The 15,970-nt window shown below is 32.6% G+C and overlaps 2 protein-coding genes and 1 non-coding gene across 4 annotated transcripts; 2 read left to right on the forward strand and 1 right to left on the reverse strand.

Annotated features, from left to right (window-relative positions):
• Nucleotides 1-269: 269 nt before the first annotated feature.
• Nucleotides 270-341, reverse strand: TRNAP-CGG (transfer RNA proline (anticodon CGG)). The gene has a single exon. It is a non-coding gene; the product is annotated as a tRNA-Pro (tRNA).
• Nucleotides 342-6,889: 6,548 nt separating this feature from the next.
• On the forward strand, nt 6,890-10,060 carry LOC105168950 (uncharacterized). Of its 2 annotated transcripts, none has more exons than XM_088884026.1 (6): nt 6,890-7,426; nt 8,146-8,400; nt 8,511-8,684; nt 8,809-8,915; nt 8,997-9,271; nt 9,504-9,702. In XM_088884026.1, exons 1-6 carry the CDS (start codon nt 7,289-7,291, stop codon nt 9,566-9,568), a joined length of 1,014 nt encoding a protein of 337 aa, XP_088740152.1. In that variant the 5' UTR covers nt 6,890-7,288; the 3' UTR covers nt 9,569-9,702. The 2 variants fall into 2 exon arrangements, with proteins under 2 accessions (XP_088740152.1, XP_011087482.1); XM_011089180.3 differs by having other exon boundaries at nt 6,898-7,426; nt 9,485-10,060.
• Nucleotides 10,061-11,584: 1,524 nt separating this feature from the next.
• Nucleotides 11,585-14,081, forward strand: LOC105168951 (Pseudouridine synthase family protein). Its single transcript, XM_011089182.3, has 2 exons — nt 11,585-11,971; nt 13,176-14,081. The coding sequence occupies exons 1-2, from the start codon at nt 11,614-11,616 to the stop codon at nt 13,838-13,840; spliced, it is 1,023 nt and encodes a 340-aa protein (XP_011087484.2). The 5' UTR covers nt 11,585-11,613; the 3' UTR covers nt 13,841-14,081.
• The last annotated feature ends 1,889 nt before the right edge of the window (nt 14,082-15,970 follow it).

Genomic DNA, 15,970 nt, shown 5'->3' on the forward strand with positions numbered 1-15,970 from the left:
TCGACTTCCATTAAATTTAATTTCTGATAATTTTTTTTTCTAATTTCAATATTTTTAACTTATTCAATTAAAATATACTTTAAAAATAAAATTAGTTTATTATAATTTTGATTTAATTATTCAGGCTAGTAAGAATAACTAAAGGGTGCTCCAAAATCAGCAAACATCAAACTTATGTAAGAGTATAATATTCAGATGAGCAATTTGTTAACGAAAATCCCTACTTTTCCATATAAATGTGAGTTAATAATAAAGAAAATATAAAAAATGGGGTGTTGCGAGAATCGAACTCGCGACCTCTCGCACCCGAAGCGAGAATCATACCACTAGACCAAACACCCGAATTGTGAGATGTTGTACTAATAAAAGAAATTAAGTCGGTTAATCACAAATACCTTTTCCCTAATTTTAGTCCTCTTACTAGTTTTTCGCAATAATTACAACCAAAATTGAGTGCGAAATTAACCAAAATGCTGAATCATTCCACCTCTCTCCGATATTCTCCACTAATAAATACACTTAATTAATTAATAATATATTAATCTATTAGTTAAAATTCAAATCCCACGAACGAATTCTAACTTCATGATTTTTTCAGAATTAATTTGTTCAGAAGGAAACAATATTAAGAACCTTGGTCATATGGTAACCCTGCGTACCTTTGCAAGATAACACACTATATGGGTTGCTGTGGTTTGTAAGATTTAATTTTGAGACCATGCTTACTTTGTTTGATTAGCCGCATAAACAAAATAGTATAAGATAATGTGGTATTTATTTGAAGTGATGGAAGCCCGTTCCCATGACACAAGCCCAAATTTATTTACTATAGAAGCTTCATAATTCAATCCTCCAAAGGTGGTGGGTTTGAGTGATCGGGCCCTTTATGTTAATCTCTCACTTGCAAGCAAACGAGGAACATTACTGTCATTTATGATTTAATATAAGTTTATTATATCAAGTAAACATCTTATTAATTTTTAATCGTAAAATATAGATAAATGATAATAATTAATCTCTATTTTTTTATTATTTATTTAATTAAAAATAATTTTATCACCCATCTCATCCAACACTAAAATTGACATGGCCTGAAGTGACTATGTCGGCTGGGCGGTTAAGTGGGGTTGGTCTCCTCAATCATCACTCGCCTTTTTCTTAGGACAACAAAGTCGAAAATCATCACTAACTGCAAACCTTCTCATGAACCCTCCAAAAATTGGATTACGACTCTTCTATGCATCTTTCTCATTCTCTGGCCCTCCACAACCTCATGCGTAATCTTTGCAAACTTGCGTGATCTTTTCAACTGTTCCATGTGTACTTTACTTCAATTAATTGTTCAAAGTTTATTTGAATGTCATTTGTTAAACATAATAAATATGTAAATTATATTTAACTCGTGACCACGTCCGACGAGACTTACGGGATTAAATCCACTTTTTTGTTAAAAATTCTGCACGTGATCTTTTCCATTAACGAAATCTGGTCAAATGACTAAAAGTAAAAATGTACTGACCCTAAATGGAACGGATAATGTAATTTTTTGTAATCTTAAAATTAAATTTTTTCCCAAATTTCTTTCAAACGAGATGTATTAATGTGAACATTTTATTTGATAATTTCATATTTAATTTGAGACCCGTAAATAATATTGATGTTGTTGCACGAGTGCGCAAACAAATAATTAACCTCGATATAAAATTTTTAAAAAGTGGATGCAATTTGATAACGTATAAAATCTAGAAGGATGACGAGTGATCAACTGCTCATAAGCACGCTTTAAGTTGATTTAGGACAAAAAGAGAAGATCTAAAGTGAGGTGATTAGGAGTGATTAAAATGATGGCAACTTGATTATGAGTTTGAATAAACATAGAAACAATTACAAGGTAAAGACAACCTTCATCCCCCCGAAAGTGGATCCTATCTGCAAGAATCTTATTCCTATTAATCCACTCTTTTTTGTATGCCTAAAATACCATATATTTGATGATAAATGAAGAGGCCCACTAAGATTTGATGAATGCATTCTTTCCTTAATCACTTGAAGATTTTTAGTTCTTCTTATCATATAAAATAATAATACATGCATGACCAGTTGCAATTTGATTATATATGTGGTGCTCTTGAAATGAGGGTTCTTTAGGAATGGTCCAGAATTAATAAAGTGATTTATGTGTGTGTTTAGTATTTATATTACTATAACTTCAACTAAATAGGGTAGATTATACCGTATTTCTTTATGTTTACCCTAATAACAAATACATCATTGTTGCAGTGTCTTCCAGAGATGAACATAAATACAAAAATTATCGTCAATTTTCTAACAAGAAAAATTGAATGGCTATCTTTATAAAAGACAAAGAAATTAAATTTTTAGTGAAAAATATCAAGAATTGACACTCTAACATAGACTATCAGGCTATCATTCTTGTTCCTTCATACATACATACTTTCTCTCTGTCTCTCTCTCACACGCACACACATGCACATACACACACGCATGCGCACAAACATTAGTTCACTCAGGTTTAGGCCAATATCATCATCGATCCGCAGTCTTAATGGTCATTTTCAATCTCTGCATCACCTCAATGTCGTCTATTCAGCTCACTTATGTCTCTTTCTTCTCTATTAGTTCAGTCTTATCTCTGCCGCTTTTTTATTAGACTATCATCGTCAAAGATCGTGTTAAACATGTATCTGATCACCAGTCAAAATCTAATTGAATAAAGTTACATGTGAGACATAATGAACCTCAAGTTAGGATAATTACAATTTTTACAACGATCAGAGTAAATTAACCACATTCGTTCATACCCAACTTAAAAATTATAACAAATGCATTTATTTAATATAAAAAATAATTTATTTTCTTGCAATAAAAGTGTAAACTATATATAGTTTCACAATGTAATGGTGTTTGTTTAATTAAAGAAAAAAGACATGTGAATCCTTTAATAATAGTATAAATAAAATGGTGGCTTTGATATAGCTAGGAGAGGTTCATGATTGCTTTAATGATGATGTGAGAAAGAATTTTTAGTGGAGGGAATCATCACCATCACCATGATCATCATCATCATCATGATTAAAAGTAAGAGGATCCATGTGAGATCAATTCCAGGTGATGACTAGATTTCCAATTATTACTATTATATTAGATTACAATTTATATATGTAAGGCACTGTGCATTTCTGACTTGCACTGGATAAAACTTGGGACTAAAACACCAGCCTTTCCGGGCCCCACAAAGATTGTGTGATTTACTATATTTGCTTGATCACAAATGACAATGATTTTTGAGAGATGGGAGCAACCCCACCCCAACTCCCCATTTTAGAGGTGTGAAAAACGCCTTATAGAGTATACACAAAAAGGTATATTTATATTTTAAATGAAACGTGGATATACTATTCACAATTTTTTGATAATTTTATTTTAATTCAAGTTAGTTTTGAATTGTTATAATTCTAGAGGCCGTCTCTAAATGGGAATAAATAACTTTGGTAACTTTATATTAATGTCAATTTCATTTTTTTTTTGGATAAATTTATTTTTTTTTCTTTTAATAAAATTTGAAGGCTCGAAAATAGTAAGAATCGAATTTATTCAAAATAAATTCTGACGTTGATGGTTTTCCCCCCTTAGAAATTAGTATGAGATGAACATACAATTACCGGCTAAATTCCACCGCAAAGTGATTCGAGATGATAATATATAAATCTTGCATATTTTGAGTGGCAAAGGGTAACAAAAAATAGGCTCCCATATATTTTATAAAATATTTTAAGAAGTTTATAGGCTCACCTAAACAATCAACTCGAACGAATCTAAAACCAAAGAATTTGCCCTGCACTTATGGCAACCGCATCGATCAGTTAAGAGGTCCCGATATCCAAACTTAAGTACATAAAAACGAACGGTTTCTAATCTAAATCAGGTCTCGTCGAACTTGAACCAATTACATAGTATGTGTAATATATTTACATTGTGATTGGTTTATAGTTTTAAAAAAAATAACTATTTACATAATATGTATGTTGCACTTGTTCAATAATTAATTTTTTTCGATTAAATTGAATTTGAGTAAAAAAAATTCCATTATGACATGTGTGAATTTTAAGAGTTTTGAAAATACTTGGGCGATAGGTTGGATAAGGTTGTTGATGAGAGGGAAACATGTCTGATGTTGGGTAAATGGATTATAATATATACATATTCTGACGTAATTAGGACATGGAAGGGGGGCCAGCATCCTTGTCACACTCGCACCAACCCGAAGGATGTAAGAATCAAGAACGCCTACCTTCTGAAACAATATATTCATTTCACAACCAATCATATGTATATCCCTATCACAATATTTCATCATTGGTCAAAGAAGATTGTGAGTTTTCATTGTTTGGATAATATGAACTACATCATCCCTATTATTCTATTTTAGAGTACATCATGCATTCCTTTTGCGCATGCAACCGCACACGCCCTTACCTTAGAGCCCAGTCTTTATCCCTTTCCCATTTCAAGATTTGGCATCCAATACCACTTTCTTTGGACATATATGGTCTCACGTGTTGCAATCTTTTTATGGTTTTATATATTTCTAGGTTTAGATATTGGGAAATTTATGTCCATCCCATAAAAATAAGTTTAGTTACATATATATATATATATATATTTTATAAAATTATAAGTATTTGTGTCAACACCCCATTAGAGGAGAGAAGGTACTTAATGTTATAAATACTCAAAATATTATAACATCTTAAGCGAAAATATAAAATCGTAACTTTGTTAATAATTTTTAGAGTAAATTATATTTTACCATTCGAACTGTACTCGTTTTTACACTTTGATATTAACTTTTTTTTATATCAACTTACCATATCAACTTTGTGAAATTTGCACTCTACCATATATGATTGTTATTTAGTTGAAAAAACATCACATGCTGTGCACATGTAAAAAAATATCACATCACATAAACCTTAAATATATATCATATGTGCATTGCATGTGATGTTTTTTCAACCAAAACTTGATTGAAAACAGTTATAAATGAAAAAATTTAATTTTGTAAAGTTGAGATGGTAAATAAATATAAAAAAAAGTTTAAATACCAAAATATAAAAACGGCACGACGAATACAATTAAGCCTAATTCTTAAAAATAAAAAAATTAAGTATGAACAAGAAGAAAATTACTTCTTTCTTTTATAAAGTTGGTTAGTAACAACTCCAAGCCGCCTTTTTAAAAAAGAAAAATCAAAAAATTGAAATTCTTAGTAAAACTCAAGACTTGGCACTTGCGTATCTTTGCACAAGTTTCAGAAAAACATTATTTTTATAAATATTTTATAACATAAAAATAATGAAGCCCGTATTCCACAAGTCAAATATTGGTTTTCCTTCGGAATTAATTAATTGACATCATATTAATTATGAAAGTCGCACGCACGAGTGAAAAATAAATCATTAAATCATTGACTGTAATATATATATAATTGAATATACGAATGATATATCAGCAGAAAATGAAGAGGATGCTTGTGCTAATAACACAACCATGCAACAGCCGCCGCCGCCGGCCGCCACCTTAACACCGCTGTATATATATATTTTTAAAAAAAATAGTAATTACAATTTACATCAACATCTCAATAAATTAAATAATATATTAGGTCGATCAATATATGAATGTGGTTGTGAACAATAAATAAATTACAAACGCTCATATTTGGTGGAGATATAACCACACATTCGATAAGTCGAACTTATTCATGAAAACTCAACCTTAATTATTGAATTAAGACATCATTAATAAACTATTGCATATTCATAGATTTATAATTATGAAACATTGACCGTAATGTACTTGTATATATATATATATATGTAGGAATCTCTAATTATAAGACAAGAAATTCTTCAGTGCATATGAAGTTTGTCCAAGTCTAGAATTCTCTATTGTGGTATATATGAGAATAGGATAAATACCTTGATATCATATAAGGTTGAGTTTAATTACATAAATACTCTATATATTTTACAAATTTATTGCAAGTGCATCCCTTAAGGGAGCCGGGTCTACCCGTAAAATGATTTTACTGAGGGTAGGGAGTAGTTGTGTAATTAATTAAATATAACTTTAGGGTGTATTAGTATAATTTACGTTGTTATGACTATTATTGTTATTTTAAAAAGAAACCCCAAAATAATAGTTATATAGTTTAAAATCATGATAAATATTTTGATTATAGTTAAATATTATAATACATATTTTGATCGTTACTAAGACCGTGGTGAAGGAAATAAATAGACAAGAATTAAAGAAAAATACAATTGAAATTGTGGAAGGAAAAATAATAAATCCACGTCAACTAATGACAAAAATTGGAAGATCAGTGGAGATCCACAAAAAGCAACTAGAGATAAAAGTTTTCTTGTCTGTATCTCTGTGTGAATTTAAACTAAAATTTGTGGGGTTTAATTTAAGTTTTGGAATTTCAAATGTTGTGTAATTAATATGCAACAATAACCAGAAATTATCAACTTCAAATAGAAACAAGAAAATTTAAAAATGAAATGGCATCTTCAATAATTACTATAATTTACAACATACTTGAGAATTAATCACTTAAAATACGACATACTATAATATGTAAAATAAATGACATAATTTTAGTACTCGTGTCGACGTGAATATATTAAATAAAGTAAAAGATACAATAAAATTTGAAATAAAAAAATTGAATACAAACATTTCTTGTCATCTCCCTCACTCATTTACTCAAAAATCTCCAACATTTCAACTAAAAAATCCACATAATTTAAGGTGAGTTGTGAAGGAAAAAAACAATAAAAATTGCATTTATGACCACATAAACTCCATTTTGCCCATCTCAGTATTGGTACACAAAACATAAATTCCAGTTGAAGTTACATACACACTTACAACCTAAGTAAACAAAAAGAAATCCACCTTTCAAACATCTAAATCTGCATCTCTCATAGAAAAAAAAAAAAAAAACAAAAAACAAGCAGTTGTTTAAGATTCTTGTGATCGCGTCAGGTCAACCACACGCCCTTTATTCTCTGCTTTCTTGATTTCTCCTTCTCTGTTTTCTGCTTTCTTTCTACGTTTTTAATTTCTGCAAGGCCTCATTCACACCGTATATATATGCGAGGATGTGTTTGTGTTTGTGTATGCATTTGCGATGAGAGAGAGGGATATGTAGAGAGAAGCTGAAGGAAAGAGAGAGAAAGCCTAGAGAGATATCATCATGAGTGAGAGTGATGATGAAAGCGTGTTTTGGGGTGAGACAGAAGCGGCATGTTTCGGGTCTCAGGATTTTCGGAGCAATCACGGTTACGGCTCCAAGAAGATTAGATTTTCTCCCGAGTTTGATGATCACCTGCAGGTTCTTTCTTTCTCCTCATCCCTCCTCCAAAATTCTTGCTCGAATTAAGTTTGGTCGAACCAAATCAATCACAAGACAAATATATTATATTTGTCGCATGATTGATTCAAATTCGACCGAGTCGGGTCCGGGTCATCAGCGATCTTTTTGCATGCTTTGCATGTTGAATCTTTCTCAGAGTTTTGTGTTTGTTTTTTCAGTATTTTGAATTAGTCCTAGCTAGCTTCCATGGATGTTTGCTCATCGTCTCCCTCTTCTGGGAGTTGGCAGGGTTGATAAACCCTGCCATTTTCGTCTGTTAATGCTTATCATCTCATCTCGTCTCACTAGGAAAAAAGGACATGAGATAGGTCTAGATGAGGTGGAAATAATTTAAGAGAACGAGAAGTAATGATTATAGTTGACGAGACATATTTCTCTTTTGCAAAAGTGAAATGTGTTTCAAATATGTTTCGGGAATCTTCTGACAAACAAACATACATCTAGGCAAAAGTAATTTCACGAGACGAGATGAAATGAAAATTTTCTCACAAGCAAGCACGCGCCGTTTTTCTTGTCATAGAATTGTTCCCATGGGGGATGCATTTCATCAAAGTTAACTAAACTTTACTTCTTGATACCCTTTTCTTAATCAGTAGAGCAATTGATATCTTGTATGTGAATCAATTTCATCTGTGTCATTTGGACTTCATTCTCATCCAAGTATTAGAGTTTTGCAGGAAGGAGATGCGGATAGTTCTGCGCAGTCGAGCCCTCTTGGCTTGACACTCAGGAAAACACCATCTTTCCTCAACTTAGTGCAGAGGTGTTTGTCTAAGGGGAAACAGCCGGATTTCTCGTCCCGCAACAATCACGTCTCCCGCCATGATCATAAGCCTAGAAGAAAAACAGATGATTCGGGATCTCAACCTATGTCTGAGAAATTGAAGGCTTCCAATTTTCCTGCTACTTTCATAAAAATCGGAACTTGGCAGGTAAAAGAAAAATGGTTCTTCTCTTGCGACGAAGCTTGACTAGTTAGGATGAATCTGGAGTTAGAGAGAGATGTTGTTCCTAACTACCCTTATACTTGAAATGTGGGCAGAGGATGACAAGGCATGAAGGAGATTTGGTTGCAAAATTGTACTACGCCAAACGCAAACTGGTGTGGGAGGTCTTGGATGGAGCATTGAAGAGCAAGATCGAAATACAATGGTCTGATATTATTGCGATTAGGGCCGTCACACATGAGAATGAGACGGGAACGTTGGAGATTGAGGTTAGTTTCGTGAATTTCTCTTCACTTTCGCTTTAAACTATGGTAATTAGTCGTAACAAAAGATCATGTTTCCTCCAGTTTTTCTCAAAATGGATACCTGATTAGTACAATACATATTGTGCAGCTGAATCAACCACCATTGTTCTACCGAGAAACCAATCCTCAACCAAGAAAGCACACCCTCTGGCAACAGGCATCTGATTTCACAGGAGGCCAAGCTCCCATTTGGAGGTAATATTCTTGATCATTTCTTCTGTTTATTCTATACTTGTGTATGCCCTTGCTCTTTTCATTTGTTGCCATCTTCACCAGGAGACACTATGTGAGCTTCCCACCAGGAATCCTCGATAAACACTACGAGAAGCTTTTGCAATGCGACCAACGACTGTTTGCCTTGAGTCGGAAACCATTCCCAAGCCACGAGTCTCCTTATTTTGACCCAACTATGTTTGCAATTTCAGAACTCTCCCTTAGTTTCAATGGATATGGATCGGGATATCTGCCAGGGATTCAGTATCCCTACCAGACTTATCCCACAACGGCAAGGGGAGCTCCCGTCAGACCAACTCCAAATTCGACAATATCAGGTACTAGACCAATAAGTGTGGCAGTATCATAATTCATAACTTTTCATTCTGTGATTTGGATTAATTACGAAAAGATCCATTGATTGTAAAATATTACATCAGACACCGTCTATGGGGTGAAATGTAATTTTTCAAAATTCAGGGATTCAGTGCAATTATCCAATTTTAATTATTGTTGTGTGCCCGTGTCTTTCTTCAAATATTGTGTTACAGTTATGGACTTGCCTTATAGAAACGAGGGAGGAATCAACAATCAAAATTACCAAGGGCGATTGCATATCACCTCGACAATGCTAGGCAACCAAGTCCTCCGTCCCCACAATTATCCGCCAAGTGTGGGAGTGTTGAACGACATCGAGAACCATTTGTTGGGGGAATCTCAAGTTGTGTCCTCGGATGAGGGTGCATTCCATGCAAACGTGGAGACGATGTCTTCATTGCTGGAATCAACGGGGAATAACCCTATCTACAATGCCGGTCGTGGTGGTGGTGCTGATCCGACGATGCAGCCTGTCAACTGGCCGCCTCCTCAGGGCTCTAGTCACAGCATGCACACAATGGATAACTCAATGCCTCCATTCATGTTTCCCTGTAATCCAACCCATGGAGAATTTTTTAACCTCTGATGTAGACGTAGAAAATTGTGAACCTGAAATCCTGCATTAAGGATGAAACAAATGTGGGATTCGTGGCCGAGTTTTGTTTTTGAGGTAGTTGTGTTTGAAGGCGCGTTTTTTGTTTTAGGACAAAATATGCCTTTGCTTTGAGAAAAAAAAATACATTCTTCAATTAATTCTGTATATATGTCCAGTTATTCTTTTTTCCATTTTATTGCATTATCATCAACATTTCTTCACTGGAAAAATTACAATTTACCCAAACATGATATGAGAAATAAATAAAAAACATCTTGGAAAAATAAAATAGAAAATTATTTCTTGTGTTTTGAAAAATGAAGCAGACCCCTTTCTAAACCATTGATAGGGGGATAATTTGCTTTATTTTTTGAAATATATGGAGTAATTTGCTATGTTTTTTTTCACATGAAGAAATTTGCTCATTTCACGTATCACAAAAAAGTAAATTGCATTTAACCCTTTTTTCAGTGTAAGGGAAGGGGAGGGGAATTTTAATGAGAATTAGAGGGTGGGAGAAGAAAATATGATTTATATTTTCTCTAAAAAATGTTATAAAAAATAATTTATGTTTAAGTAATGTAATCACCCTAATTATTCATATCAGAATAATAAATTTGTATTGCCACACCCCTTTATTGACATAGTTGTTTTCTCAATGTATAAAATATATAATTATTACAAAAAACATATATATAAACTAATTGATTGTTCATATATTTATAAGTATATTGTAATTATTTATCATTACATAACATTATTTAATCAAATCATTGGAACTTAAAATTCAACCGTTAGATATAATAACACTGACACTTATTTTGAAATTATAGATAAATTTGATTAATAAATTTATAGATAGGCAGCGTATTTGTGAAATTAGACTTGATTTTGCAAAAGAAATTACTAAAGAAATTTTTGAGAGTGTTGAAATTTTCCCTTCAAAATTAGGGTAAGTTTTGGTGGCTATTAGGATTATGCTTTTCTGATATATATATATATATATATTTTTTTTTTAAATTTATTTCATCAATCTTTTGATATTTGCGGTGGATTTCTGACGGATGATTTAGTCGTAAAATTCATTGCAATGTATTGCTCATAAAAATATTTTAATTTTATTTAATATTTAAATATAATATTACCCAAACAAATATTTAAACAAAATGAATTTCAAATATATATTTCAACAACACATAACATTTAGAAAAGAAAGAAAGAAAGAATCACACAATATTTGAAAATAAATGATCGATTATAGAGAATTCTTAAGGTAGCATTCACTTTTTGATAGATTATAGATAATATTTTTTTATCTAAATTATTTCTTTTGTCTCTTTTATCTTGAAATTTGATCCTTTTTTTGGCTTTTTTTTTATTATTGGGATAATTAGACTCTCATCTCCTAAGATTTGGTGTAATTATGTACAGACCTCCTGTAATTTAAAAAATTTTACATTTAACACTCTTGAGGTCTGCTCCGTTTAACAAATAAATATTTTGATTAGTCAAGATTAACTAAATTTGCTAATATTAACAAAAAGAACTGAAATTATCCTTAAATATTTGCATTCTTATAATTTTATTTCTTCACGATATTACAATGAAAAAATTATATTTCACTTTATATATATATATATTTTTTTATATACACATCACTAAAGTCAAATACATTCTTATTGCCTTTGCGTTTGGCGTTCATTCAAAATGACAAGAGTGCCCTTCGTTGGTTGTCACCGTCCTCTCCCCTTCAGGATCTCCATACCCGTCGAATTCTTTTCCATGGCTGCCGAAGCCCACATGAAATCTCCCCAAACCCAGTTGGGAAACACCCCCCAAAGCCTCCAAAATTACCCAGTGCCACTCTCCCCGCCGCCGCCACTGATATCCAAGAATCTCGAGTTGAGTAGAGCATTAACAGCTTCTTCCAAGTCTGCACTGTTTTCTCTCTCCCGGGAAGATGTGCTGTTTGAAGATGAATGGCTGATTGCTGTCAATAAGCCTCAGGGAATTTACTGCGAAAGCATTTTATCTTCTGTGCACAATCTCCTGAATGCTGATCAAGGTATGCTGAATTTCAACATTTTCTCTTCTTTTTTGTGGTTAAATTTGTTTACAGTCACTTGTCTTTGATTGAATTATGGAGGAAACTTAGATGTTAATATGCTCTTATCTTTCATGCTTTTCGTTTGGTTTTGAGTTAATGCTTCTAGGGATTCTCATCAGATTGTATAGTAGTTATCTTAAGAGGGGTGTGATTTTTATCTGTTTTTTTCTATGTGATTGTATAACTGGAAAAAAATGAATTAGTGCAGAGAGGAAGAATCAGACCACTTTTTGTTCCGAGATTGATCTCTAAAAACTTGTTTGAGCTTATTCTTTGAACTTTACAAATCATTATTTGCACCAGCCTTTTTGTCGAATAATATTTGCAAAGTCAAGAAGAGAAAGGATGAATTATGTGAGCCATTCAGAGCTCGCTCAGACTCAACTTGACTAACAGTATGGTCAAGCTCAAATACAATTGTTAACTCGAAAAAAGTTGGCCATGAGCTTGAACTCGTATTCAGCTTGATTCGATTTGTTTATGCCCCAAGAAATGAATGACTTCATACAGTGATCCAGAATTTGATGCTTCCATGGTGTTTCGTAAAGCAGTTTGATGGATAATCAATTCACTTTAGGCAGAAATGAAGTGCTTTCATTTGTTAGTGTTTAGATTAGGGGTTGAAAGAATTCTTTGCTAAATGTTCAAGTTTGATTACTAGATAAAGGTACAGGAAGAACCGATTATCTCTGGGTCTGAGTGGCATCCCCTATAACCCAACTCATCTGCTGATTCTTCAAGATCAGTCAATTCGAACCTCCACTGTGTAGACTTTACAGCATGAGAACCATCTGTTTAGCACCACAGAGTTCAAGTGTTTTATGGATCATTAGTGCATTCGTCTATAAGAAGTAGTGATGAGCATTGCGAAAACTTTGATCTATTTATCACCAAGAGCTTTGTCATTGATATTTACTTGCTTGAGCATAAATAGATGGACATTCAATAACATCTTGAAATTAAAGTAACATATTTGGTGGTTGGGAAAGACATTCTTAATCCTCTAGAGATTTTTCTTTTTCAGAATCCAGTACTGGATTTCACTATCTTACATAGACTAAAATATTATGAAGTTATTGTTGTATTACTTTTCCTCCTTTGTTAAAATGGGCTGATTTCTGACATATCCACATTTAATAGTAAAAGTTTCTATATATCCCAGGGGAGCAAGTGAAATTGCAAGAGCTCCATCTATCCAATAGGCTGGATCGTGATACAAGTGGTGTTACAGTCATAACCAAGTCACACAAAGTAGCAGCTAAGCTTGTGAAAGCATTTACAGATCACATGGTCAAGAAGACTTATCTTGCTTTCTGCATTGGGACAGCACCAAAATGGGAAAATATAATCATACGATCCGGTCATGGTCGATCAAGGCATGGAGCCTGGCGTGTTTATGCTTTTTCAGATGTTGGTCGGACACTACCTGGTGGATCATTTATTCGGGACATGGAAACATTATTTGAAGTTTTGTCAGTAAATGGGAAAGGTTGCTTCCCAGCGTCATCTGGATCTGAAAGACATGGAGAAAAACTCATTGTTGTTGAGGAAAAATCTGAAATTACCTGTGATACAGACAAAACCGAGGTTCTAGTGAGAGCACATCCTAGAAGTGGAAGAACACACCAAATTCGTTTGCATTGCCAGTATCTTGGAATACCTATAAGAGGAGATGTGAAGTATGAAGGTGTCTGTGAGTGGAAGGATACAATATATGAAGGCCATGAACTTCATGCAGAAAGCTTGTCTTTTGAGCATCCTGTTACAGGCCAGTCTGTTTTGATTCAGGCACCTCTGCCTTTGTGGGCTAGCCAAGCACTAGCATAACTATCTTCCTAGGTTGGCTTCCATAAAAAATGAGGACGAAAATGTTATGAGGTATACAAAATGTCTTGAAACCAGATATTTTATCTCATGTTGTTATTATCTATAGAACTTATGGTAATGGATATAGCTTACATTTTCTAAAATTGACAAGATGCTGAAGCCATTCTTTGCCCTCTGAGTTTGTAAACTCATTCTAAGGTTAAGATCAGCTAGATGAATTTGTTCGCTTATAATACTATAAGTCTCTGTAGTACATCAGTTTCTTCCATCTTCATGCTGCATATTTATTATATCAATTCCACGGAATGTTTTATCTGGATCAGCACTCTGTTCTTTACTCAGTAATGTGTCAAATGAACCAAGCATCGGGATGAACTTATCACAAGCCTGCATCTTACAAAGTCGAATACACAAGTACGCTACAATATCCAACTACTCATGCAAGTTTTATTGTAGGTATTACAATTTACTGGTATTGTTCGTCTTGTAGTTCTTACTGTTGTTTTTCCTGTTCATCTGTTGTGTACTTCCAATTCTAAGTGGTAGTCTTTTTTTCTTTTCTTTTAGTTACTAGGACACCACTTGTACCTAGGTCGGGGATTTTGGCTGATTCTACTTGTTTATTAATGTCGGAGAATTTCAGAAGTACAAGTGATGTTAAAGACGCACGTCACGAAAATGAGGAATACTCATTTAAGTGGTCTTAAGTAGCACTTTTGTGATGATATATTCAGACTGTCTGCTTAAGTTGCAAGTTTTGCATGCTCGTAAGTGTTTGCTCAATTGTATCGAAATGTTAATTTGTAATTAAATCCAGGACTAATCCACTATTGTTCAATAAGCTGGTCCATACAAATCAACGGTTGAACCACTGTCAGAGACCTCCATGCAGACAAAAAAAATATGAAGTTTTAAGAAAATATACAAACCATGAAATCCAATTTTATTGACAATATGTTAGCGTAGTCATATACACTTCAGAATCTTATGAAGCCTTGAGGAACTTCCTAAAATCCAAAATAACCTTTGAAGGAACTGGTCAGAAATAAGTCGAACATGTTGCAAGAAATCATATTAATGTTGAAGAAGCTTCAAAACCTTTGTTGCTTGCAATGGTTTTACCAAATGATGATCCATCCTAGCCTCAATCATCCAACCAATTTCTTCTGTCGTTTCACAAGTAGTTAGTGCAATTATAGATGTGTGAATTCCATGTAATTTCTCCTCCTCCCTGATCAATCTTGTTGCTTCAAATCCATCCATTACAGGAATCTGCTTACCAAATTATAAATACTCAACAAATACAAAGATAACTAATGTTTTAGTCTCGTTTGTAGAATCAATAGTTGTTGACATTTTTGACATGACATAGTTAAAAAATGAAAAATTCCAATAGGCAACAACCATTGTATATATTATTATTATTTTATATAAAAAAAATATGAATAACACTTATTAATTTTAAATGATTCCCATGACAAATTATTAATGTATAATGAAATATCAGCTTTGTAATTCAAATTTTGGAATAGCTTATTTATGTTTCATACACGTCTGTAGAGTATATACATTCATATAGTATAATGCACTTAATCACAGGGTGAATAGGAAATAATATTATTTTACTAGTATTTGTTAAAAGCTAAAAATTAATATTCTCTTATTTGTTTCAAAATTATATTGGTCTTATCAATCTAATTTGTACTGTAACTTAAAAAAGATGTTGTCCATACCCAATTAAATATGTTAATCATATAACTTATCAATGATTATTCCATAAGTAATAAAAGAAAAATTATGATACAATAAATTAAATATGGCAATGAGAAATAATTTTGCAAAAACATTTGGAATTGAACAAAAAAATATGCATGAAAAGCCAAATTCATATTAGAGAAGTAGGACATATTTTCGAAAAATATTTTATGCTCCTTAATCTTTTTATGAAAATCAAAATTTTCTACATAATTATATTATCAAAGTATCAAACAAGTATGGTTAATTACTTTAGCAATCATCTAACACTTGGAAGAATTTGAATTCCACAAAGAATAAATCATTAATGATCTAATTTAAAGAGGTCTATATTGATTTAGAAGTTAATAGTAAAAGCACAATACAAAAAGCACT

This window comes from Sesamum indicum, linkage group LG8 (assembly GCF_026168435.1).
Source record: "Sesamum indicum cultivar Baizhima isolate 11 linkage group LG8, ASM2616843v1, whole genome shotgun sequence".
NCBI lineage: Eukaryota > Viridiplantae > Streptophyta > Magnoliopsida > Lamiales > Pedaliaceae > Sesamum > Sesamum indicum.

Bases quoted from the DNA above. Each gene is read 5' to 3' on its own strand.
- LOC105168951 (XM_011089182.3), top strand. From the start codon at position 11,614: ATGACAAGAGTGCCCTTCGTTGGTTGTCACCGTCCTCTCCCCTTCAGG. The intron at 11,972-13,175 runs GTATGCTGAATT...TATATATCCCAG, and splicing joins TCTCCTGAATGCTGATCAAG to GGGAGCAAGTGAAATTGCAA.
- LOC105168950 (XM_011089180.3), top strand. From the start codon at position 7,289: ATGAGTGAGAGTGATGATGAAAGCGTGTTTTGGGGTGAGACAGAAGCG. The intron at 7,427-8,145 runs GTTCTTTCTTTC...AGAGTTTTGCAG, and splicing joins AGTTTGATGATCACCTGCAG to GAAGGAGATGCGGATAGTTC. The intron at 8,685-8,808 runs GTTAGTTTCGTG...CATATTGTGCAG, and splicing joins CGGGAACGTTGGAGATTGAG to CTGAATCAACCACCATTGTT.